The 27,571-nt window shown below is 43.3% G+C and overlaps 1 protein-coding gene across 1 annotated transcript in view; it reads left to right on the forward strand.

Moving 5' to 3' along the window:
• LOC137323610 (extended synaptotagmin-3-like) overlaps nucleotides 1–27,571 on the forward strand; it is a 126,080-nt gene that overhangs the window by 54,035 nt on the left and 44,474 nt on the right. The window contains exons 5-7 of the mRNA XM_067987293.1: nucleotides 20,419–20,488; nucleotides 21,575–21,664; nucleotides 24,944–24,999. Coding sequence (XP_067843394.1) covers nucleotides 20,419–20,488; nucleotides 21,575–21,664; nucleotides 24,944–24,999 — 216 coding nt within the window. The remainder of the gene's footprint in view (nucleotides 1–20,418; nucleotides 20,489–21,574; nucleotides 21,665–24,943; nucleotides 25,000–27,571) is intronic.

Below are 27,571 nucleotides of genomic sequence, written 5' to 3' on the forward strand. Positions count from 1 at the left end.
TTCACAAACAACACAATTACATGCACTGTCCACCAGCTGTATGTAATGTTGCAGCATGGATTGGTCCTAGAAAATCATTGGCATGCTAAAGGTTGCAGCTGGCAGGAATACATTCTGTGGTCACAAAAAGTTGTATGAGATGTTGTACAATATAATTTTATTGATGACACATTGAGTCTTTTGCAAAACCAGTTTGTTCTATTATGTCCTATTGTGAGGTGAGGTTTTTTTTTTGTTCCACAAAATCCTGAGACGTGGGTGCTTTGCTACCATGTATGATGTACAGTACATCATGCACTTTAATTTGACATTAGGGCAGTAATATTTTTGTGTGTGCAATGTTTGGTTCTGTCCCCCCAGACTTTCCCATGCCTGTATGATACAGCAGATCAATTTGGGGAATCAGATGATTGGCTTGCAATCCACCACCAGGAGCAGCACTTGAAAGTCCCAAGTTGGCTTGCCTCTTTTTTTTTAAAAAGAATTCCTTACATCTTGTGTGGAATTGTGTTACTTGCACTAGGTACCTCCCTCTGCCCCACAAGCCCAGCATAGGTCAGGAACTTGTCTTTTACAGCACCTGAGAACCTAGATCCTCTCCATTACCAAGATCGCCTATTTCCACCTCCATAATATCACCCGTCTCAGCCCATGCCTCAGCCCATCTGCTGCTGAAACACTCATCCATGCTTTTGTTACGTCCACACACAACTATCCCAGTGCTCTCCTGGCTGACTTCCCAGCTTCCACCCTCGATAAGCTTGAGCTCATCCACAACCCTGCTACCCATATCCTAACTCGTACCAAGTCTCATATCCTAACTGGCACCAAGTTCCGTTTACTTATAACCTCTTCGCCCCCTGAACTACATTGGTTCCCTGTCCAGCAATGCATCGATTTTAAAATTCTCATCCTCATGTTCAAAAGTCTTCATAGCCTTGCCCCTCCCTATCTCTGTAACCTCCAAGATCTCTGCATTCCACCATCTCTGCCTCTTGTCCATTTCCCCCTTCATGCTACTATTGGCGGCTGTGCCGTAAGCTGTCTAAGCGCTAAGCTCTGGAATTCCCTCCCTCCCTAAACCTCTCTACCTTTCTCTCCTCCCTTTATGACCCTCCTTAAAACCTACCTCTTTGACCAAGCTTTTGGTCACTGGTCCTAATGTTTCCTTCTTTGGCTCGTGGTACATTTTTTCTGATTATACTCCTGTAAAGCGCCTTGGGATATTTCACTGTTATAACAACAACAAAAACTTGCATTTATATAGAGCCTTTAATGTAGTAAAACATTATTGTAGTAAAACGTTCCAAGGTACGTCACAGGAGCGTTATCAAATAAACTTTGATACCGAGCCAAATAAGGAGATATTAGGACAAGTAACCACAAGCTAGGTCAAAGAGGTACGTTTTAAGGACCGTCTTAAAGGAGAAGAGAGAGGTTTAGGGAGGGAATTCCAGAGCTTCGGGCCTAGGCAGCTGAAGACACGGCCGCCAATGGTGGAGCGATTAAAATCAGGGATGCGCAAGAGGCAAGAATTGGAGGAGCGCAGCGACCTCGGAGGGTTGTAGGGCTGGTGGAGGTTATAGAGATAGGGAGGGGCGAAGCCATGGAGGGATTTGAAAACAAGGATGAGAATTTTAAAATCGAGGCGTTCCCAGACCGGGAGCCAATGTAGGTCAGCAAGCACAGGGGTGATGGGCAAATGGGACTTGGTACGAGTTAGGATGAGCTCAAGTTTGTGGAAGGTGGGAAACCAGCTAGGAAAGCATTGGAATAGTCGAATCTAGAGGTAACAAAGGCATGGATGAGGGTTTCAGTAGCAGATGAGCTGAGGCAGGGGTGGAGATGGGCAATGTTACGGAGGTGGAAGCAGGCGGTCTTGGTGATAGAGCGGATATGTGGTCGGAGGCTCATCTCAGGGTCAAATAGGACACCAAGATTGTGAATGGTCTGGTTCAGCCTCAAGGTGACCAGGGAGAGGGATGGTGTCGGTGACTGGGGAATGGAATTTGCGGTGGGGACCAAAGACAATGGCTTTGGTCTTCCCAATATTTAGTTGGAGGAAATTTTTGTTGGACAAGCAGTGTGACAAATGAGAGACAGTGGAGGGGTCGAGAGAAGTGGTGGTGAGGTAGAGTTGGGTGTCATCAGCGTACATGTGGAATCTGACGTGTTTTCGGATGATGTTGCCAAGGGGCAGCATGTCGATGAGAAAGAGGAGGGGGCCAAGGATAGATCCTTGGGGGACTCCAGAGGTAGCAGAGCGGGAAGAGAAGCATTGCAGTTGATTCTCTGGCTACGACTGGATAGATAAGAATGGAACCAGGCGAGCACAGTCCCACCCAGCTGGACGACGGAGGAGAGGCGTTGGAGGAGGATGGTGTGATCAACCACGTCAAAGGCTGCAGACAGGTCGAGACGGATGAGGAGGGATAGTTTACCATGGTCACAGTCACATAGGATGTCATTTGTGACTTTGATAAGGGCTTTTTCAGTACTATGGCAGGGGAAGAAACCTGATTGGAGGGATTCAAACATAAAGTTGCAGGAAAGATGAGCATGGATTTGGGAGGCGACGACACGTTCGAGGACTTTGGAGAGGAAAGGAAGGTTGGAGATGGGGCGGTAATTTGCAAGGACAGAGAGGGGTCAAGAGTTAGTTTTTTGAGGAGGAATGGGGTGATGCTGGCAGATTTGAAGGGGAGGGGGACAGTACATGAGGAGAGGAAACTGTTGACAATATCAGCTAACACGGAGGCCAGGAAGGGAATTTGGGTAGTCAGCAGGTTGGTGGGAATAGGGTTGAGGGAGCAGGAGGTGGGTCTCACGGTCAAGATGAGCTCGGAGAGGGCATGAGTTATTGGTGCTATATAAATCCTATTGTCTCCATCTTTGGCTCGGTGTCAATCTTTGTCCGATTATGCTGCTGTGAAGTGCCTTGGGATGTTTTACTATGTTAAAGGAGCTATATAAATGCGAGTTGTTATGTTCTAATATTCCCTGGTGCACTCTATTGCTACATCAACACTGGACAGGCTACTAATGAAATAAAGGATCCTAAAAACTTTACCAGCATCAAAATCAATTTTTTTCCAAGATCAGATTGGTTTAGGAATATCAATATGCACTTTTAATTCCCCTTTTTCTCACTACAAATCAATATCCACTGGTGGAATTTATGCGATTTAGTTTTTTTTTGCTAACCAGCTTTCTGACCATTAGTCTAGCTATCTTTGAACTGCAACTTATGGCCTTTATAATTAAAAGTATGTAGGTTTGAACTGTTTGCCTGCTGTAAAATGCTAAATCTTTTGTAAAATAAACACATCTGAACCTTCCTGTTTGTGCATCCAGAAAAGACCCTCAGTTGTTTAAATGTAATCATCTTGGGCTTGTCAGATGTTGGGTTCCACCAAAGTTGAATTTTACCCTAATATGTAAAATCAAAGTATTATAAGCTTTTGCTATTTGTGCCGAAAGGCTTGGTTTTTCTTTTCATGTACTTGGTACTAATGAAAAACATAATTAAAATATTGCACAAACTCAAAAAGACACACTGTCCGTTACTGAAAATGTACAATAACCTTACTGTCTGTTACAGAAAATGTACAATGTACTTGCAGATGGAACTTTTATTAGACTGTGCAATTAGCATTTTTGTGTCTATTTTTGATCACATTTGAAATAGAGAAAGAATCATAGAATCTTACAGCACAGAAGGGTGGCACTGCCAAATTTAAAGCCCCCTGGTTGTCTAGAAGTAGACCGGGCAAGATAAAGCAGAAAAAGAAAGCTTATGACTGTCACAGAAAACTAAATACTGCAGAAAGCCTAGAGGAGTATAGAAAATACAGGGATGATGTAAAAAAGGAAATAAGGAAAGCAGAGAGAGCATGAGAAAATATTAGTTAGTAAGATTAAAGAAAACCCAAAGATGTTTTATCAGTACATTAAGAACAAGAGGATAGCTAAGGAAAAGGTGGGACCTATCACTGATGATAAGGGTAACTTGTGTGTGGAAGCAGAGGACGTGGGTAGGGTTTTAAATGAATATTTTGTCTCCGTATGCACAAAGGGATGATCCGGACGTAGTAGTTAAAGAGGAGAGGTGTGAAATATTGGATAAGGTAAACATAATGAGAGAGGAAGTACTAGAGGGACTGGAATCCTTGAAAGTTGACAATTCACCAGGGCTGGATGGATTGTTTCCTAGGCTATTGAAGGAAGCCAGGGAGGAAATAGCAGATGCTCTGAGGATCATTTTCCAATCCTCACTAGATACAAGGGAGGTACCGGAGGACTGGAAGACTGCAAACATAGTACCATTGTTTAAAAAAGGGTACGAGGGAAAGGCCGAACAATTATAGGCCGGTCAGTCTTACCTCGGTGGTGGGCAAACTATTGGAATCAATACTGAGAGATAGGATAAACTGTCACTTGGAAAGGCATGGTTTAATCAGGGATAGTCAGCATGGATTTGTTCAGGGAATGTCATGCCCTACAAGTCTGATTGAATTCTTTGAGGAAGTGACAAGGAGGATTGATGAGGGTGGTGCAGTGGATGTTGTCTACATGACTTTTAGTAAGGCATTTGACAAGGTCCCACATGGCAGATTGGTCAGAAAGGTAAAAGCCCATGTGATACAGGGAAATGTGGCAAATTGGATCCAAAATTGGCTCAGTAACAGGAAACAAAGGGTAAAAGTCGATGGATGTCTTTGCGAATGTAAATCCATTTCCAGTGGTGTGCCACAGGGCTCAGTGTTGGGTCCCTTGCTGGTTGTGGTATATATTTGGACATGAATGTAGGGGGCATGATTGGCAAATTTGCAGATGACACAAAAATTGTCCGTGTAGTTGATAGTGAAGAGGATAGCTGTAGACTCCAAGAAGATATCAATGGGTTGGTGGAGTGGGTGGAAAAGTGGCAAATGGAATTCAACCCGGAGACGTGTGAGGTAATGCACTTAGGGAGGGCAAACAGTAAAAGGGAATATATTGAAAGGGGTAGAAGAAGTGAGAGACCGTGGAATGCATGTGCACAGGTCCCTGAAAGTGGCAGTACAGGTAGATAAGGTTGTGAAGAAGGCATACGGAATGGTCTCCGTTATTAGCTGAGGTATAGAATACAAAAGCAGGGATGTATGATGGAACTGTATAAAACGCTGGTAAGGCCACAGCTGGCGTATTGTGCACAGTTCTGGTCACCACATTACAGGAAGGACGTAATTGCTCTGGAGAGAGTGCAAAGAAGATTTACAAGAATGTTCCCAGGGCTTGAAAATTGCAGCTACGAGGAGAGATTAGATAGGCTGGGGTTGTTTTCCTTGGAGCAGAGGAGGCTGAGGGGTGACTTGATTGAGGTGTACAAAATTGAGGGGCCTAGATAGAGTAGACAGGAAGTATCTGTTTCCCCTAGCGGAGAGTTCAAGAACTAGAGGGCATAGATTTAAACTGATTGGCGGAAGGATTAGCGGGGACATGAGGAAAAACCTTTTTACCCAGAGGGTGGCGGATGTATGGAATTCGCTGCCTAAATTGGTGGTAGAGGCAGGGACCCTCAACTCTTAAGAAGTACCTGGACCTGCACCTAGAGTGCTGTAAGTTGCAGAGCTATGGACCGGGTGCTGGAAGGTGGGATTAGAATGGGCACCTGGTTGTTCTTCGAGCCAGCGCGGATATGATGGGCCAAATGGCCCCCTTCTGTGCTGTATCTTTTCTATGGTTCTAAGGAGGCCATTCGGCCCGTTGTGCCGGCACTTTGAAAGAGCTGTTCAATTAGTCCTGTAACCCAGCAAATTAGTCCTCTTCAAGTACTTCTCCAATTGCTTTTTGAAAGTTCCTATGGAATCTGCTTCCATCACCCTTTCAGGTAGTGTGTTCCAGATCTTAACGACCCTCTGCGAAAAAATTTCTCTTCCTTTCTCCTCCAGTTCTTTTGCCAATTATTTTAAATCTATGACCTATGGTTACCGACCCACTTGCCAGAGGAAACCGTTTTTCCCTAATTGCTCGATCAAAACCCCTCCATAATTATGAATACCTCTATTAAGTCTCCCATTAACCTTCTCTGCTCTAAGGAGAACAATCCCAGCTTCTCCAAACTCTCCACATAACTGAAATCCCTCATCCCTAGTATCATCCTGGTAAACCTTCTCCGTACCCTTTCCAAGTACTTGACGTCCTTCCTAAAGTGTGGTGGCCAGAATTGTACTCAATACTCCAGCTGAGTCATGACCAGTGATTTGTAAAGGTTTAGCATGACTTCCTTGTTTTTGTATTCAATGCCCCTTTTTACAAAGCTGAGTATCCCACATGCTTTTCCAACCGCCAGATTAACTTGCCCTGCCACCTTCAAAGATTTGTGAATATGCACCTCAGGTCCCTCTGCTTTTGCGTCCCCTCTAAATAGTACCATTTAGATTAAGCTGCCCTTCCACGTTGTTCCTCGCAAAGTGCATTAATTCATACTTATCCGCATTAAATTGCATCTGCCCATTTCACCAATATATCTATGTCCTCCCGAAGTCTGCTACTATTCTGGTCACTATTTACTACATTGCGGATGATACAAAACTTCGCAAACTCCGAAATTGAACTCCCTATAACCAAATCCAGGTTATTTATATGTAAATAAGAAAAACAATGGTCCTAATACCAACCTCTGGGGCACCCCACTACATGCTTCTCTCCAGTCAGAAAAACATCCGTTCACCACAACTCTCTGCCTCCTATCCCTTAGCCCATTACATACCACTGTCCCTTTAATCCCATGTGCTTTGATTTTCTGAATAAGTCCGTTATGTGGTACTTTATCAAATGCCTTTTGAAAGTCCATATACACAACATCGATTGCACTACCTTCATCAACTCTCTCTGTTACTTCATCAAAGAACTCAATCAGGTTAGTCAGACACAATTTGCCTTTAACAAATCTGCGCTGGTTGTTCCTTATTAACCCATGCTTCTTCAAATGAGAATTATTTTTTTCCTTGACAATGGTCTCTAGTAGCTTTCCAGCCAATGACATTAGTCTGACTGGCCTGTAGTTACCAGGTTTATCTCTTTTTTTGAACAGGGGTGTAACATTTGCAATCCTCCAGTCCTCTGGCACCACTCCCATATCCAAGGAGGATTGAAAGATTGTGGTCAGAGTTTCTACTATTTCCACCCTTGCTTCCCTCAGCAACCTAGGATGCATCCCATCTGGACTGGGTGACTTGTTAACTTTGAGTGATGCCAACCTATTTAGCGCCTCCTTTTTATCTATTTTCACCTTATTCAATATCTCTACGCCCTCATCCTCTTCTTTTGTGAAGACAGATTCAAAGTACTCATTCAGTACCTCAGTCATGCCCTCTGTCTTCACAAGAAGATTGCCTTTTTTGTCCCTAATCTGCCCCACTGTTCCTTTAACTATCCTTTTACCTTTTATATGTTTGTAAAAGATTTTTGGGTTCCCTTTTATGTTACCCGCTAATCTTTTCTCACATTCTCCCTTTGGCCTTAATTTCACCCTGCGCACTCTGTATACTGCCTGGTTTTCTACTGTATTCTGTACCTGACATTTGTCATAAACCACCCTTTTCTATTTTAATTTGACCTCTATTTCCTTTGTCATCCAGGGAACTAGCTTTGGATGCCCTATCTTTCCTCCTTATGGGAATAGGCTTGGTTTGTACACAAACTATCTGCACCTTGAAGGCCTGCAATTGCTCATTGTCTTGGCCACTCTTTGTTTCCAGTCCACCTCCGCTGGATCTCATCTCAAATCACTGAAATTGGCTCTCTTCCAGTTGGGTATTTTCACCATTGATTTTTCGTTGTCCCTTTCTGTAATTACTATAAACCTAATTATATTATGATCATTGCTTCCTTCCTCATTGGGCTACAAACATACTGATTAAGAAAGTTCTCCTGTTCACATTTTAGGAATTCTTCACCCTCCTTACCCTTTGCTCTTTTTTCCCGAGTCTATATTAGGTTAATTGAAGTTCCCTACTATTAATACTCATTATTTTTACATTTCTATGAAATTTGCCAACAGATTTATTCCTCTATCTCCTTCTCACTGGGGGTCTATACTAAACACCCAGCAATGTAACAACTCTTTTGTTCCTTAACTCTAAACAAATAGATTCAGTCTTTGAACCCTCCAGTATATCGTCTCTCTGTAGAACTGTAATATTATTCTTGCCACCGCCCCCCACCCCCCATCGCTTTTCCTTCCCTATCCCTCCTGAATACATTGTAGCCAGGAATATTTCGTTCCCATTGCTGCCCATGTTTAAGCCAGGTCTCCGTTATAGCCACTATATCATAACCCCATATGGCATCTTGTGCCTGGAGCTCAAGCATTATTTGTAACATTCCTCGCATTAACACACACACATTCCAACACCATGCTAGTCTGCTTTGCTTTTTCTCCCCCAACCAATTCCTACTCTTTCTACACTATTCTTTATTCTGTATGTCCCTCTTAGTTTTCTATGCACCTTGTCTCTCCTCTCTGCTGCTGCGTTCTAGTTCCCCTTCCCCTGTCAAATTAGTTTTACACCCTCCCCCACAGCACTATTAACTTCCCCGCGAGGACATTGGTCCCAGCCCCATTCATCTGCAAACCGTCCAGTTTGTACAGGACCCTCCTGCTCCAGAACTGGTTCTAATGCCCAAGGAATCTGAAGCCCTCCCTCCTGCCATGCATTCGCCTGTACTAACGTCCTGTTTCTGTGCTAACTAGCATGTGGCACTTGGAGTAATCCAGAGATTACCACCTTTGAGGTCCTGTTCTTTAATCTTTTTCTTAGCTCCAGAAACTGTGCCTTTGGGACCTCAACCCTTTTCCTACCATGTCATTGGTTCCAAAATGGACTACGATTTCTGGCTGTTCCCCTTTCCCTTGTAGAATTGCCTGTACCCATTCAGTGATATCTTACATTGGCACCAGGGAGACAACACACCATTCGGAACTCACATCTGCAGTTGTAGAAAAGCCTGTGTATCCCCCTGACTTTCGAATCCCTTATTAATAAGCAGAACTGCAATGGTGGTAATCTCTGGATTACTACCTGAGCCACGTGCAAATTGGTATAGGGTCAAACAGATTAGAGAGTTAAATGTGTGGCTCAAAGAGTGGTGTGGGAGACGGGTTTCAATTCATGGGGCACTGGCACCAGTACTGGGGAAAGAGGGAGCTGTTCCGTTGGGATGGGCTCCACTTAAACCAGGCTGGGACCAGTGTCCTGGTGAATCGAATAACTAGGGCGGTAGATAGGGCTTCAAACTAAAAAATGCGGGGGGAGGGTTCAGATAAGGGTGAATTTATAAATCTAAAGAGAAAAGTCAAGGCCATAGAGCAGTGTAGCGATTTGGGTAAAGATAAGCAGAGTGTGTCAGGAAGGGACAGAGACTTTAACGGTAATAGTGCATCAGTGAATAAGGTCAAATCAGGGAAAAACTGTAAAAAGTTAAAATTAAAGGTGTTTTATCTGAATGCACAAAGCATACGTAACAAGATGGACAAATTAATGGCACAAATAGAGATAAATGGATTTGATGTAGACATGGTTGCAAGATGACCAAGGTTGGGAACTAAATATTCCAGGGTACTTGACTTCTTGAAAAGACAGGTAAAATGGAAAAGGAGGGGGTGTAGACCTGATGATAAAGGATGGCATAAAGACAGTAGTGAGAAAGGATCTTGGCTTGGAAGATCAGGAAGTAGAATCTTGGGCTATATAAGTAGAGGCATAGAGTACAAAAGTATGGAAGTCATGATGAACCTTTTATAAAACACTGGTTCAGCCACAACTGGAGTATTGTGTCCAGTTCTGGGCACTGCACTTTAGGAAAGATGTGAAGGCCTTAGAGAGAGTGCAGAAGAGATTTACTAGAATGATTCCAGGGATGAAGGGCTTCAGTTACATGGATAGACTAGAGAAGCTGGGGTTGTTCTCCTTGGAACAGAGACAGTTGTGAGGAGATTTGATAGAGGTATTCAAAATCATGAAGGGTCTGGACAGAGTAGATAGAGAGAAACTGTTCCCATTGGCAGAAGGGTCAAGAACCAGAGACATAGATTTAAGGTGATTGGCAAAAGAACCAAAGGTGGCATGAGGAAAAATATTTTTACACAGCGAGTGGTTAGGATCTGGTCTAGGAAATAAGAAACAACAAGGGGCAGAAAACACAGGTGGGAGTAGTTTATAGGCCCCCTAACAATAGTTGTACTGTTGGACAGTGTATTAATCAAGAAATAAGAACAGCTTATAACAAAGCTAATGCAATAATCGTGGGGCACTTTAATCATCTGGCCAAATCAAATTGGCAAAAGTAGTTTGGAGGACGAATTCATGGAATGCATTCGAGACAGTTTCCTGGAACAGTACGTCGTGGAACCAACCAGAGAACAGACTATTTTAGATCTTGTCTTGTGTAATAGGACAAGGTTGATTAGTGATCTCATAGTAGGGGATCCTCTGGGGAAGAATGATCATAATATGATTGAATTTCACATTAACTTCGAGAGTGTACTTAAGTCTGAAACTAGAGTCTTAAACTTAAAGCCAATTACATAGGTATGGGGGATGAGTTGGTTAAGGTTGATTGGGAAATTAGATTATAAGATATGACGGTAGATAAGCAATGGAGAACATTTCATAGAATCATAGAAATATCCGGCCTATTGTGTCCGTGCTGGCCAAAACATAGCTATTCAGCCTAATCCCACTTTCCAGCTCTTGGTCCATAGCCTTGTAGGATACGGCACTTCAAGTGCATATCCAAGTATTTTTTAAATGCGATGAAGGTTTCTGCCTCTACTACCCTTTCAGGCAGTGAGTTCTGGACCCCCACTGCCCTCTGGGTGAAAAATTTCTCCTCAACTCCCCTCTCGTCCTTCTACCAATTACTTTAAATCTATGCCCCCTGGTTATTGACCTCTCTGCTAAGGGAATAGGTCCTTCCTATCCACTCTATCTAGGCCCCTCATATTTTAAACACCTTAACTAAATCTCCCCTCAGCCTCCTCTGTTCTGAAGAAAACAACTCCAGCCTATCCAATCTTTCCTCCTAGCTAAAATTCTCCAGTCCCGGCAACGTCCTTGTCAATCTCCTCTGTACCCTCTCTAGTGCAATCATGTCTTCCCTGTAATGTGGTGACCAGAACTGTACGCAGTACTCTAGCTGTGGCCTAACTAGTGTTTTATACAGTTCTAGCATAAGCTCCCTGCTCTTATATTCTGTGCCACGGCTAATAAAGGAAAGTATCCCGTATGCCGCCTTAACCACCTTATCTACCTGTCCTGCTACTTTCAGGAATCTGTGGACATTTAAAGAAATATTTCATAATTCTCAATGACTATACATTCCATTTAGGAATAAAAACTCCAACTGAAAATGAGCCACCTGTGACTAACTTAAAAAAAAAGTTAAGGATAGTATTGGATTAAAAGAGTCTTATAATGTTGCCAAGGAGAGTCGTAAGCCTGAGGATTGGGAGAGCTTTAGAAACCAACAAAGGATGACCAAAAAGTTGGAGGGAGAAAATAGAATATGAGCAAGAAATATAAAAACATATTGTAAGAGCTTCTATAAGTATGTAAAAAGGAAGAGATTGGTAAAAGTAAATGTGGGTCTCTTAGAGGCTGAGACAGTAGAAATTATAATGGGGAATAAGAAAATGGTAGCAACGTTAGACAAGAATTTTGTATCTGTCTTCACAGTAGAAGACACAAAAAAAAATACCAGAAATAGTGGGGAAACAAGGGTCTAATGAAAGTGAGGAACTTAATGTAATTGATATTAGTAAAGAAAAAATACTGATGAAATTAATGGGACTAAAAGCCGACATATCCCCTAGACTTGATGGCCTAGAGTTCTAAAAGAGGTGGCTGCCGAGATAGTAGATGCATGGGTTGTGATCTTCCAAAATTCTCTAGATTCTAGATTGGTCCCAGTGGATTGGACGGTAGCAAATGTAATCCCACTATTCAAGAAAGGAGGGAGAGAGAAAACAGGGAACTACAGGCCAGTTAGCCTGACATCAGTAGTCAGGAAAATGCTGGAATCTATTATTAAGGATGTGGTAACAGAGCACTTAGAAAATCATAATATGATTAGGCAGAGTCAACATGTTTTTATGAAAGGGAAACCATGTTTGACAAATTTATTAGAGTTTTTTGAGAACATAACTATCAGGGTAGATAAAGGGGAACCAGTGGATGTAGTATATTTGGATTTTCAAAAGGCATTTGATAAGGTGCTGCACAATAGATTGTTACACAAGATAAGGGCTCATGGGATTCGGGGTAATATATTAGCAAGGATAGAGGAATGGTTAACGGACAGAAAACAGAGAGTAGGGATAAACGGGTCATTTTTAGGTTGGCAAGCTGTAACTAGTTGGGTACTGCAAGGATCAGTGCTTGGGCCTCAGCTATTTACAATCTATCAATGACTTAGAACAATAGAAAAGATACAGCACAGAAGGGGGCCATTCAGCCCATCGTGTCCACGCCGGCTCGAAGAACAACCAGGTGCCCATTCTAATCCCACCTTCCAGCACCCGGTCCGTAGCCCTGCAGCTTACAACACTTTAGGTGCAGGTCCAGGTACTTTTTAAAAGAGTTGAGGGTCCCTGCCTCTACCACCAATTCGGGCAGTGAATACACTGTGGGTAAAAAAGTTTTTCCTTATGTCCCCTCTAATCCTTCCGCCAATCAGCTTAAATCTATGTCCTCTAGTTCTTGAACTCTCCGCTAGGGGAAACAGGTACTTCCTGCCTACTCTATCTAGGCCCCTCATAATTTTGTACACCTCAATCAAGTCTCCCCTCAACTTCCTCTGCTGCAAGGAAAACAACCCCAGCCTATCCAACCTCTCCTCGTAGCTAGATTTAGATGAAGGAATAAAGTGTAATATATCCAGGTTTGCTGATGATACAAAGCTAGGTGGGAAAGTAAGTTGTGAGGAGGATGCAGAGTCTGCAAAGGGATATAGACAGGTTAAGTGAGTGGGCAAGAAGGTGGCAGATGGAGTATAATTTTGGGAAATGTGAGGTTATTCATTTTGGTAGGAAGAATAGAAAAACAGGATTTTTTTTTAAATGGTGAGAAACTGTTAAATGTTGGTGTTCAGAGGGATTTGGGTGTCCTCGTACAAGAAACACAAAGTTAGCATGCAGGTACAGCAAGTGATTAGGAAGGCAAATGGCACGTTGGCCTTTATTGCAAGGGAGTTGGAGTACAGGAGTAAGGAAGTCTTGCTGCAATTGTGCAGGGCATTGGTGAGGCCACACCTAGAGTACCGTGTACAGCTTTGGTCTGCTTACCTAAGGAAGGATATACTTGCCTTAGAGGTGGTGCAACAAAGGTTCACTAGATTGATTCCTAGGTGAGAGGGTTGATCTCTGGAGAGATTGAGTAGAATGGGCCTATACTCTCTGGCGCTTAGAAGAATGAGAGATGATCTCATTGAAACATATAAGACGCTGAGAGGCTGTTTCCCCTGGCTGGACAGCCGAGAACTAGTGGACATAGTCTCAGGATAAGGGGTCAGCCATTTAGGACTGAAACGAAGAGAAATTTTTTCACTCAGGGTTATGAATCTTTGGCTTTCTCTACCCTAGAGGGCTGTGGATGCTCAGTTGTTGAGTATATTCAAGACCGAGATCGATAGATTTTTGGACTTTAAGGAAATTAAGGGATGCGGGGATCAGGCAGGAGAATGGAGTTGAGGTTGAAGATCAACCATTATCTTATTCAGTGGCAGAGCAGGCTCGCGGGGCTGTGTGGCCTGCTCCTGCTCCTATTTCTTATTTTCTTATGACAACTTATGATTTCCACAACCATCTGTGAGATTAGTGTGAGCATTGCTCATGTTTCTGACTGGCTTTGCACAGCATAGTGTATGGCAATAGAAAGTTTAAACCTTACACGATTGTACTAAATAGAAACTCCAGACCATTGGCTAAATTGCTGTGACTTGCACTTCAGAATTTGAAATATAAAAGTCAGAAAAGTAGAACAACAAAGCAACGAATGGCCTAAAGTAAATTGTGACTAATCATTGGCAGCAAATGATGGTCGAACCAGTTGGACCACATTTTTCATAGTGTTGCAGTCCACTACTCTAGGGTGAAACCATTGTAAGCAGAATTGTCTGCAGCATTGGTAGCAGTCAACAACAAGCACTGTGGTTGAAATCTAGTGCGCAATCATTGCTGACTATACAGATAACATCGATCTCAAGGCTCAGCACTGCAGGAAACAACAACGGTTCAGTTACTATCAGCACAAAACTACATTTTAGTACTGCATTTAATTTACAGAATGGATTCCTATTTAAATTTTAATGAATCAGACGAAAGATTTGTAAACTACTCCCAAACTATTAGCCAGATCCACCTTGGTATTAGTTCTGAGCCAGGATCAGTTTAAAGTCCTAAGGGAAGTATAGGCTCATAGATTCGACCTCAAATCTAAGGGAGTAAGTTGGTGGAAAAATGTGTGGGAGGGCAAAAGATATCTGATTTGAGGATTCCCCTCCACTGTAGTTGACAGGGCCCTCGACCACGTCTGTCCCATTTCCCGCATTTCTGCCCTCACCCCTTCCCTTCCCTTCCCTTCCAGAACCATGATAACTTCCCCTTGTCCTCACCTTCCACTCCACCAGCCTCCACACTCAACATATCATCATCCCCCATTTCCGCCACCTCCAGCGTGATCACACCACCAAACACATCTTCCCCTCCCCTCCCTTTACAGCATTCCAAAGGGACGGCTTGCTCCGCGACACCCTGGTCCACTCTTTCATCATCCCCAACACCCACTCTCCTCCCCACGGTATCTTCCTGTGCGAGCGCAGAAGATGAAACACCTGCTCCCTTCCCACCGTCCAAGGTCCCAAACACTCCTTCCAGGTGAATCAGCGGTTTAATTGTACTTCTTTCAATTTAGTATACTATATTGACTGCTCACAATGCGGTCTGCTCTACATTGGGTAGACCAAACACAGATTGGGTGATTGCTTTGCTGAACACCTCCGCTCTGTCCGCGAGCGTGACCATGACCTGCCAGTCGCTTGCCATTTTAATTTCCCGACCCACTCCCACTCCCACTCTCTGTCCTTGGCCTCTTTATACAGTTCCAATGAACCTCAATGGAAGCTCGAGGAACAGCACCTCATCATTCGTTTAGGCATTTTACAACCTTCTGGACTCGACGTTGATTTCAATATCTTCAGATCATAACCACTGCTCCCATTTTTTCGGTCAGCTAGTGCTGGTAATGGTTCTGCAGCTGCCATTTACAACCATTCCTGAGCAATCTTTTGTTTCTTAACCTGTCCCATTACCACACTCCTTGTCTTGCACCATCATCCCTTTTGTCATTTAATCACTCTTGCCCTCTACCCTATAGCAGACCTTCCCTTATGTTCTTTCCTCCCCTTGCCTTTCCCTGGCTTTGTACTTTCTTATAAACTTTAACTCTTTAACATCTTCTTCCAGTTCTAACGAAAGGACTTCGACCTGAAACGTTAACTCTGTTTCTTTTTCCACAGATGCTGCCTGACTTGCTGAGCTTCTCCAGCATTTTCTGTTTTTATGTCATTTCAACATCTAGTTCGGTATAAACAAGGTGTCAGTGCACTAGGCTCACAGAACTGACCTCAGGGGTACTCAGTAACAGCAGCGTTTGATTGTTGTTTTCAATTTTATTTTCCCTCTTCAACCAGTGTTTGCTCCCATAATGTCTGTATCATATAGAATTAAAGCGAAGGTGTTATTTTTTAATAGCAGGCATTGAGGGGGGAATTTTAACCCCCAAGGACCTTCTTGCAGCAGGCTGGTCGATCATTATCGCATGTTCATGAGGCGCATTTGAAGAGATTTCAACAGAGAATTGAATTTAATGCTTCCAGCACGGGTTTCCCGGGGCTCGGGAAACTTGCCAGTGAAACCAAGGCAAGATTGAGCGGCACTCCATGGGGATGTTTAAAGTTCTGATTGTCTGATATATGCTCAGTGCTTACAGCTGCCTTCTCAGTCCCCTCTGGCAAATGTTTTGCAGAGCGTTCTTGTGATCATAGATGTGTTTCAGAAGTTTGGAGGCTTTCAAAAAGACAACATCAGGATGTTTTAGATAGGATATTGGACAAGGAAGACATTCACCATCCACAACAGCAATGTCGTGCTGCGGTGAGTTCTGCAGGTGCACAGCGGAGAGGGGCCAAGGTCTCAGGAAGCACTACCCACGTGAGAGGGTCTACAGATAGCAGCTCTGGCTCCTTGACCTATCTGAAGAGCAGTGCTTCCGCAGGCTCAGGCTGACACGGCAGGTGGTACTAGACATCTGCAGCCTCCCTGCTGGACCTGGTGGCCATGCATTACCCGTTGCTGTGAAAGTCGCCACTGCTCTCGATTTCTTTGCCTCTAGCTCCTTCCATTGCGCCACCAGAGACATCTCTAGTGACTCTCAGTCGGCTGCAGATAAATGTATAAGGCAGGTAATGGATGGGTTGTTTGCCAGGGCGTCAACTTATGTCAACTTCCTCAGCAACGACAATAGCCAGCCAGACTGAGCGGGCGGTTGGATTTGTATCTTGGCTGGCTTCCCACAGATACAGGGTGCAATTAATTGCACACACGTAGAAATCCGAGAACCACCAAAAGGTATTTCATTCCATCAATACACAGCTGGTGTGCGACCACAAGAAGAGGTTCATGCAAGTTTGGGCCAGATTCCCTGGGAGCTGTCATGATGCCTTTATACTGCGGCAGTCCAACATTCCAAACCTCTTTGTATCAGGAAATGGAATTAAGGGCTGGCTCGTTGGAGACAAGGGATACCTCCTTCAAACTTGGCTCATGACACCTGTGAAGAGCCCCACCAATAAGGTGCAAGAGCACTACAACGAGAGCCCACCAGGTGTGACGTAGAGCAAGCCATCGGCATGTTGAAGATGCATATCAGGTTTGGAGGCGCCCTTCAGTACTCGCCAACGAGGGTGTCTAGAATTGTAGTGATGTGCTGCGTCCTGCACAGCATAGCGCAGCAGAGAGGACTAGAGATGGAGGACGACCAAGGCGCTTATCAATCATCTTCTGATGACGAGAATATTGAAGAGGAGGATGAGGATGGTGAGCAAATTGAAGATGTGGCAATTAATGCCAGACCAGCCACGTATATTGCTGCTCGAGGTGCCAGGGATGCCCTAATAGCTCGAAGATACAGCTAGTGATCCTCACTGGAAAAAAAAATGAATTCCTCCTGCCCGCTCCCAAACCACCTCGCCCCCCCCCCCCCACCCCAACCTTATCCCAGTTGTACAAAACAGTCCTTCAACCAAGTATGCATCCATTGCACATCCCAAATGGGTCTCGTCATGTATTCACATTCATTATGAAGCAACTGAAAAGGCAAGTTGGCACTCGGATGCAATAATGGGCAAAGCGGTGAAGTGGTGTAAATCATTAAATTTTACGTGCCATTAAGTTTCTTTTTTAAAAAAATATATATATAACAACATAACATAAAATTGGTGAATTACAATAGCTTTCTTTTACACTTCCTACTGCTTCTGTGTGGTGCATCCCCTGTGGCTTCAGTAGAGGTAGAGGCAGGCTGCTCAGATCCTTTCCCCAAATGCTGAGATGCTCTTGGCCTGGGTTTTGGAGCCCCTGAGGGCCCAGCCAAACTACAGGGCACATTCAGCCATTGGGAGACAAGGCAACATGTCAGGTACTGGCTGAAAGCGGGGTGGGGGGCAACTGATGAGAAGTGTGAGCACTTTGAGTGGAGTTCCCACTTCCGTGTCCCCTTTCGCCATCATCCCTCTCCTGGGCCTGTTCCACATCACTCCCACCACTCTGCTGGGGAGCAGCTTGATGCAGATCAGTGACGCAATGTAAGGCCACAGAGAAGATATCTGTCATCCTGTTTAAGGCGGCAGCCATCTCCTGCAGAGCCATGCTTGAAGCTCCACAGAGGTGGCGACTCTCTCCATGGCAGACAGTCTCTCAATTATCTACGACACCAATCCACTACTGTTGGAGCTGGATTCCTCCATCCTTTCCTATTGTGGAGAGTGTGTGTGGCACGTCTGCCAGTACCTTGCAAAGTTGCAGCTGTACCTCTATAATTCTCCTTCTCAACGATGGCCCCAGGTTCAACCTCGGTGTCCAGCTGAGCAGAGCTTGGAGAGGAGTGCACCTCCTGACGCAGACTCTCCACAGCTGTCCCTGCCATCAGTGTCTGTGCTCACTTATGAATTGTGAATCACCAGGTGACAACCCAACTAACTGTCTAATTGGACCCACTGGTGCATGGCTGTACCTCCTATGAATGTGTACACTCAGAAGGAATGAGGTCCTCTGAGGAATTGTCATCAGGCATGTCCACAGACTGTTGCTCTATGTGTGAAGGCCCCGGAAGACACAAGAAATGGATATGAATTAGTCTTGGCAAAGTAACAATGTTGCTTCTTATTGTTCAGCCATTGATGAAATAAAGTCAATGTGTGCGTCAGAAATATTTTTAATTGTGTCACCATGCATTTGAGTGTTCCCAGTCTCTCCTCCAATTGACAGAGACACAGATGTGACACTCATTCCATGGCATCCTCCTCTGCATCTGTGAGCTGGACTACTTGTGGTGGGCCACCTCCAGTGCTCACCCTCTCCCTTGTATTTTGCGCTCTGTTCTCCTACAAGGGGTGAAAGAACAGACCAATGAGTGACTGACGGTCACTTATTCACCTGATGGATGCAGTGCATTGGGTGAGGGTGCCTATCAGACAGATACATCACATTGCATAAGGATTGGGGTGTATGGCAGAGATGGATGGATAAATGGGGAGGTGAGGCAGTGCATAGAAAGTGAAGGATGGGCACTGTTGAAACTTAAGCAGGTGTGAGGAGTAAGACCAGAAGACATAGGAGCTGGAGTAGGCAATTCAGCCCCTCTAGCCTGCACCATTTAATGAGATCACGGCTGATCTGAAAGTGGTCTGGAGCGATGGAGTTTTTTTTTATTCGTTCATGGGATGTGGGTGTCGCTGGCGAGGCCAGCATTTATTGCCCATCCCTAATTGCCCTTGAGAAGGTGGTGGTGAGCGGCCATCTTGAACCACTGCAGTCCGTGTGGTGAAGGTTCTCCCACAGTGCTGTTAGGAAGGGAGTTCCAGGATTTTGACCCAGCGACGATGAAGGAACAACAATATATTTCCAAGTCGGGATGGTGTGTGACTTGGAAGGGAACGTGCAGTTGGTGTTGTTCCAATGTCCCTGCTGCCCTTGTCCTTCTCGGTGGTAGAGGTCGCGGGTTTGGAAGGTGCTATCGAAGAAGCCTTGGCGAGTTGCTACTGTACATCCTGTGGATGGTACACACTGCAGCCACTGCGCCGGTGGTGAAGGGAGTGAATGTTTAGGGTGGTAGGTGGGGTGCCAATCAAGTGGGCTGCTTTGTCCTGATTGGTGTCGAGCTTCTTGAGTGTTGTTGGAGCTGCACTCATCCAGGCAAGTGGAGAGTATTCCATCACACTCCTGACTTGTACCTTGTAGATGGAGAGTACACTTGGCAAGACAGAGTTTGAGGGGGTTGTTATACACCACAGGATGTAGATGAATCAGCAACTGTAATCACTTTGCCTGACCTGTTTAGGTCATTAAAAGCTTCCTCCTAGCTGCTCCAAATTCCATTTTTGCATTGGCCCTTTAAATAGTAGATTTGAGATCGTGTCATGCCGGTGCGCATCACGCCCGCTGTCACAGCTTGGAGAAGTGAAATCCGGAAGGAAAAATTTAATTAGGCAATCAAGTTAAAATCGGACATTCCAACCCACTAAATTTTCTTCCGGGTTCTGCGCACCCAATGACACCCCCTCCCCCCACCCCTCCCCGGCTTGGAACCCGCTCTTGCGTTAATATCAGGGCCTAAGTGTTCAGATGCTAATCCTTGCATAGTGTAATTTCAAGGCCAAAGTCCCCACTGCTGACCGATGAACGATAACATCAAAGACCAAATTCCCCAGCCTTTCAAATGTAACACAAGAATGTACAGCAGAAATTTCTCTTGGGTGCACAAAAATCATATTCTGGTAAATACACAAATCAGGGAAAGAGCATCCTTTTCTCCAGAGCTCTTGTGGTGTGTTCAGACAACCACTTGCTTTCTCTGGGAAAGTCAGTAGAGATTATAAATTGTAAAGCAGCTTTGCAGGAGAATGTGGTGAAAACAAAATCTAATTTCTGTGGGAAAACATAATAGAAGACACTTTGTAAAATTCAGCGTAACTGTAGAAAACAAAATAACTGGTTCTGATGATTTGGCACATCGTTGGGGCTATGTGCTCAATGGACAGGGATTTGACACATTTCTGGTGCCATGAGTTTCATATAAAATGTCATTTCTCTTTCAGCTACATAGGAGATTGTGAAATTAATGTGGAGGTGAAGAAAGTATGTAAAGCTGGCTTGAAGGGAATTCAGGTAGGTGGGAAATCTTGAAATTGGTTCTTGGTATAAATTACTTCATAAATGGTATCATAAGAGTTGTCTCCGATGATCCAGAATTGAAAACATATTTAATGATGATATTCAATCAAGAAATCACTGAAACTTGGCACAGTAGTGCTGTGTACCAACATGCAATATTACAGAATGATGGGAAGCACGTTTTATCCCCGAGAATGCTGATCTCTGGCCTTCATTATTTTCTAATCCAACTACACTGCTGCACAGTTCTGTTTAAATTGTATATAATTTGATAATCTCTATTTAAGTTCCTTTTCTCTCTATCTCTATCCCCTTTCCACCCATTCCATACAAACCCCAGAAGTTCTGATGTAAGGTCATCGACCTGAAACGTTAACCCTATGTTTAAAAAATACTCCTTTAATTTCATCTGATAGCAGAATCTGGATCCTGAATCAATGCTGTATTGGGTTGTAGTAAATCCTAAAGATGCTGCCTTCTTTGGCTTCCAGGACCATAATCTCCTGCTGTTCCTGCTGCGTGTTCTCCACAATATCTAGCATTGTGATAATAGATGCAACATCCGTATGCAGAGTTTTGTGAAAGACTTTTCTTTGGCTAGTCCTGTAAACTGTCCCCTCCTTCACCTGCCCTTTGAACTCTGCTCTATCCTTCAATCAGATAAATTCCTTGCACACTTCCTGTTAATTGCTGCTTAAACAAGCAAAAAAAACATTAATGGTGATCAGTGCATTAAGGTACATTACACTTGTTTACTAACAGGAGCAATTTTAGGAGTTGGACAACCACTGTTAGCTCTAACAAAATTATTATACCTTAAGGTGCAATTAGCACACGTGCAAACTGTAATCTTGAGAGCAAATTCAACCAGAAGAACAGCACATTGAAATTAGCATCCATGTTAAGTTCCTCTAATCTAGTGCTCAACTCCCCCTCCCCCTCCCCAATCTCTAAATGTTGATGTATTGGAGTGCTTTGTTTTGCATGTTGAGTCAAACCTTCATTGTGATAACAATTAGGAGGTACTGGTCCATAAAACCGACGTTTCGTAATAGTTAATGTGTTATCTTTGTACTACAGCTTCATGGTACACTCCGAGTAATCCTGGAACCTCTCGCCAGTCAGATGCCCCTAGTTGGAGCTGTGACTTTGTTCTTCATTCGCCGCCCAGTAAGTCTTTGTTGTTTATTTCATTCGGTTTTACTTTTTAATTTTCTAGCAAAAATAGACCTAACAACAAATTGCTGTCTTTTATTAAAATAACATCATTCGTACAATGCCAAGTTTTAAAAATACTATGAGAATGAAACCAGTTACAGATTTGATTTCCCGAGATTCAGAAGCGGTTATTGTCTATTTCATGCCGCGATGACCTATGGTGTCTCTCACTGAAGGATAACACTTTAATGTTTCCCAGAGCACGAGAATCCCAAAAACATTTGCCAAGTTTACTAGATGCATGAATATATTAATGATTGATATTATTCAATTGAAGGGTTATTTATAATAAAGGCTCTAAAGTGCACTTCAGTCATTTGTAATATATAGGCTAACCATAGATGTCACCAGATCTTGCTGTTATTGCTCTTTCCTGTACCAGCCTCGCAGATGTCTGCTATTGATACTCTTTCACTCAGGTCTTCCAGTACAGAGTCCTCGTCGGCTCACTCTTGTCCTTCCATGTGGTCTTTTCGCAAATGGGGTCCATCTTCAGCCATAAGCTATGAGTGCATATGCTAAACTAAGATAGCATTATGGTATTCTGCCGTAGTATTGCCTTATCTAAGGGAGTATAGGATGTTTGCTTTTTTATGACTTTATTAACCTGCATCGCTAATTTTTAGTGATTTGTGTATCTGTACCCCCCGATCCCTCTGCCCCTTGACCCCATTTAGACTCTTATTTTCCAAGCAGTATTTGGCCGCCTTATTCTTCCTACCAAAATGTACCACCACAGACTTATTTATATTGAAATTCATTTGCCAATTACATACCCATTCTGCAAGTTTATTAATGTCTTCCTGTATTTTGTCACAGTCTTCCTCAGTATTAACTTTATCCCCCAATTTGGTGTCATTGGCAAATTTTGAAATTGTACTTCCGATTCCCGAGTCCAAATCGTTTATGTAAATGGTGAACAACACTTATGAAACACCACTTCCCACCTTTTGCCAATCTGAGTAACTACTTTTAACCCCTAGTCTCTGTTTTCTGTTTTTGTAGCCAGCTTGCTATCCATTTCATAGTTAATTGTGGAGTAGTATTGGCAGTGGTTATGGTGAAGATGACAATTTGGCTGTCCAGGCTGACTGAGGCAGCATGTTGGTAATAACAGGAGAACTGAAACTTGGTTCAGTATTTATTAACCTGCAAGCAGAATTACCAGTTTGCAAATCGCTGTATTGCAGCTTCTTTAAATGGTTCATTCAGCAATGGAATGAAAAAAACCACAAAATATGCTTAAGATATATTGGGCTGGATTTTCCTCTAGAAATCAGCCCATTTTTGGTGCTCCCAAAGTGTTAATCAAGGAAATTGGGGCAGGGAGGCCTACTGCCAAACCCCCACCCCAAAAACTGTGGTCCTTCATTTTTGCTTCGCCCTCCAGCGAGGGCGGATTTGTTCAGCCACTACCTCAGCTGTCATCGTATGGAATGCAACCCAGATTTCAGAAGCCATTTCGTAATGGGGGTGAGGGCTGGTGCTCGCAATGAAACACCTATGAAGTGAGTCTTCCTTTAGGAAAACTTGCAGATGAGGAAAGGGGTTCTTAATGGTATTGTGGCACCTCCCGCACAAAGGTGGTAAGTTGTAGATGGTGTTCATTGCAGTGAGGGCAACTTAGAAACATGCTTATTATAGTGCATTCGTGTAAGATATGGTGTTCTCCTGTTACCTTGGTTGTCCTGAACAGGTCAGTGAATGTCTTCAGGCATGTGGGAATAGTTTGATGTGACATTCACTGCCAAGGCCACCTCCTTCCACAGGCCTGATCATATCCTATGTGGGCCGTCTTCCCTGAAAGCCAAAAAGCTAGGTCCCCCTTCACTGGATTACAAACAGTAACACCTCAACTGAAGAGTCTTTAAATTTGTGGGTTTGGTGCCCTGAATCATAACAGTCTTAGACATTCCAATGAGCCACGTTGTTACAGGCATAAGGGCTGCCTTGGCCCTTTTGGCTGTTCCTGCAGCATAGGTTGCCCCCCCATACCTGCCAAGAGGTGGGATGTCTATAGAGGCGACTAATAGCACTAAGAGTCTGTCATGAACATTTAATGAAGGTGCACTAAGGAAAATTGGACTGGTTCTTGATGGAGTTACAGGCGGAAAATTTTTGGGAAATCTAATACATTTACACTAAAGTGAATAGTCCTTTCAAATATCTGATCTTACTAAAATAGCTGATCTTAGCTGGGGGAAAGGCAGGGTCTGACCTAGCTATCCCCTGACAAATTGAATCAAAAGTCCTCTTCCTCATCTTCAAATGGTTTCATGACCTCGCTTCGCCTTACCATTGCAATTTCCCCCAGCTTTATGTCCTTCCTGCACTCTTCAGTACCCTGGCCTTCTGTGTCCCTAAACCCATCTGCCTTTTTTTTAAAGTTGGAGAGGAAAAAAAACTGTCTTGAAACCCATCTTTTTGACCCAGCTTTTGGTCACCTCTCAATCTCTCACCCCAGTTGCTTGGCAACTTGTCATTATGTTTTCCTTCTGTAAAGCACCTTGCAATATTTTTCTGTATTAAAGTCGCTACACAAATGTAGGTTATTGTTGTAGATCCCCTACTCTAAGGAACACGATTCCAGTTACGTAATGCACATTCCTCTTCCTCAATGTTTCATTATAATTCCGAAGCCACCAATTAGCCCTGTTATTGCTGTGTACTAATGAGATTTCATTCCAGTTGCAGTTATCATTTTGCCTCCAGATCACTCCAATTATAGTTATGGTTTCAATTCTGGTTCTGATTCCCAGTTCCACAAATAACTATTTATTGACACCCTAACCCCCCACACCACCCCAAAAAAAAACATTACAAACTGCCCATCTTTATCTATCAGGAATGTAAAGTATTATCTTTGTGGAGCAATGGTGAGGAGTTTAAGAAGGAGCAGCTGTCACTGCATAGAGCGTAGAGCGAGGGGAAATTGCCTTAATAACTGGGAAGGTGGTCAAATGGAACCATGTGAGTGAGCGGGAACAGCTGTTCTGAGTCAATTAAAAATATCTTGCTGTTGATTTACAATTTCGTGGAGATGTAAAGACAAACTACAGTTTTCATTATCAACCCCAAAAAATCTCTCCAATTTTTTTAATAAACATTAATTTATAGCCTGAAAAAATGATTTAAAAATGTAATTTGAATATTGTGGAATCAAAAAGATTTTCTTGTTAATAACCTCATAGCTTACTGTGCTTGTTCTGATGTTATCAATTTCTCCATCAGGTTCTGGAAGTCAGCTGGACAGGGTTGACCAACCTACTGGATATTCCTGGACTCAAGTAAGTATTCTACATCATGTAACTTTATTCGCAGATTGGAAGTGGAACTGTATTGGACATTGGCTTTACCGTGAGATAAAGGAATAATTAGATAATCCTGGATGTATTTTCCTCTGTTCATTAACTTCAGCAAAAAGTAAACGAATATAAAATATACTCGCATCTACTATTTTGCTAAAAATTTATGAATGGAGAATATACCCCTTTTCTTTAACTTGTACAAGACGCAGGAACATACTCCAAGAAATGAATCCACTTCATTAGTCCTTGTTCTAACTAAGTGACGGTAAAGCAGGGGACTTTGACCATTGTTCATATATCAGCCCCTCTTGTCGCATGACAACTTGTAAGCAAAACTTGGACGTAATTCCATAGTATCAGTTAGCTTGCTAAATAGTTGTAATATAATCTCAGGAGGCTCACTATTTCATAGACTGTATAAGCTTTGCTTGAGTGGTTTGAACTCAGATTCAATTGGTGGTGATTCATCTCACTCTTTGAAATATACTTCTGCATCCCTGTTCTATATAATGGGTAAAGTAGAGGATAATGCTGCAAGTGGCAAAAGCATATTTCATGTCAGTTCCAGGAATTGTGAATCTCACATGGTCTCTAGAAGAATTGAAATTGAACTATTTTTCAAGTCTCTAATTCAGAAACTGCTACAATTATAAAGGGTATGTTTAAAATATCTAAAAGAAAATTGGAACCATAAAAAAAATCATAGAGTCATAGAGTTATACAGCACGGATAGAGGCCCTTCGGCCCATCGTGTCCGCGCCGGCCATCAGCCCTGTCTACTCTAATCCCATATTCCAGCATTTGGTCCGTAGCCTTGTATGCTATGGCATTTCAAGTGCTCATCCAAATGCTTCTTGAATGTTGTGAGGGTTCCTGCCTCCACAACCCTTTCAGGCAGTGAGTTCCAGACTCCAACCACCCTCTGGGTGAAAAAGTTCTTTCTCAAATCCCCTCTAAACCTCCCGCCTTTTACCTTGAATCTATGTCCCCTTGTTATAGAACCCTCAACGAAGGGAAAAAGCTCCTTAGTATCCATCCTATCTGTGCCCCTCATAATTTTGTACACCTCAATCATGTCCCCCCTCAGCCTCCTCTGCTCCAAGGAAAACAAACCCAATCTTCCCAGTCTCTCTTCATAGCTGAAGCGCTCCAGCCCTGGTAACATCCTGGTGAATCTCCTCTGCACCCTCTCCAAAGCGATCACATCCTTCCTGTAGTATGGCGACCAGAACTGCACACAGTACTCCAGCTGTGGCCTAACCAGTGTTTTATACAGCTCCATCATAACCTCCTTGCTCTTATATTCTATGCCTCGGCTAATAAAGGCAAGTATCCCATATGCCTTCTTTACCACCTTATCTACCTGTTCCGCCGCCTTCAGGGATCTGTGAACTTGCACACCAAGATCCCTCTGACCCTCTGTCTTGCCTAGGGTCCTCCCATTCATTGTGTATTCCCTTGCCTTGTTAGTCCCTCCAAAGTGCATCACCTCGCACTTTTCCGGGTTAAATTCCATTTGCCACTGTTCCGCCCATCTGACTAACCCATCTATATCGTCCTGCAGACTGAGGCTATCCTCCTCGCTATTTACCACCCTACCAATTTTTGTATCATCAGCGAACTTACTGATCATACCTTTTACATTCATATCCAAGTCATTAATGTAGACCACAAACAGCAAGGGACCCAGCACCGATCCCTGTGGTACCCCACTGGCCACAGGCTTCCAGTCACAAAAACAACCTTCGACCATCACCCTCTGCCTTCTGCCACTAAGCCAGTTTTGTATCCAAAGTGCCAAGGCACCCTGGATTTCATGGGCTCGTACCTTCTTGACCAGTCTCCTGTGGGGGACTTTATCGAAGGCCTTACTGAAATAAATCAGTATCTTATTGCATCACAAAGCCATCTTAAGGAAATGTGAAGCTCCATAATTCCTGTAATTGTGATGAATTTAACAATTGCTGATCACACATGTCCATACAGCTATTCATTAAAAAGTAATATCTTTAAATTCAATTCAACATCATTTCCAGCCCTAGCCCGAGACCTTCCAGTTACCTGCCATAAATCATAAACTATTCAGTTGGCTGAAGGAACAGTTGTACTGCTGATATTTAAAATTTGTCATCAGCCAGGTATTGGCATCAAGCCAAGTTCTTTATACAATATATGTTATATTAACAGTTAATTTGTGGTGGAAAACATGGTTACAATTAGCTATGCAATAGAGGCAAAAATCTGAACAATGTGAATTATTTTAGCTGAAAAGGGAGGGAACTTTTGGCCTTCACATTTGAAGTTATGATCTAGGATCTTGCCTTCTAAAACAATAATTTCATTAGGAGAGTCATTCCCTTCTGTCATTCCTGTTGTCTTGTAGGTAAAGCAGGCAATGGGAATGCTAGTCTCTATCAATGAGCTGCCTAGAGTGCAGTACCAACACAATCCTTTCCATAACAAATGTGCATCAGTATACTAATTATGTTTCCATCAAGCTATCTTTATTAAATAAAAACAGAAAATGCTGTAAAAGCTCAACAAGTAAGGC

Source organism: Heptranchias perlo, chromosome 7 (genome assembly GCF_035084215.1).
Source record: "Heptranchias perlo isolate sHepPer1 chromosome 7, sHepPer1.hap1, whole genome shotgun sequence".
Taxonomy (NCBI): domain Eukaryota; kingdom Metazoa; phylum Chordata; class Chondrichthyes; order Hexanchiformes; family Hexanchidae; genus Heptranchias; species Heptranchias perlo.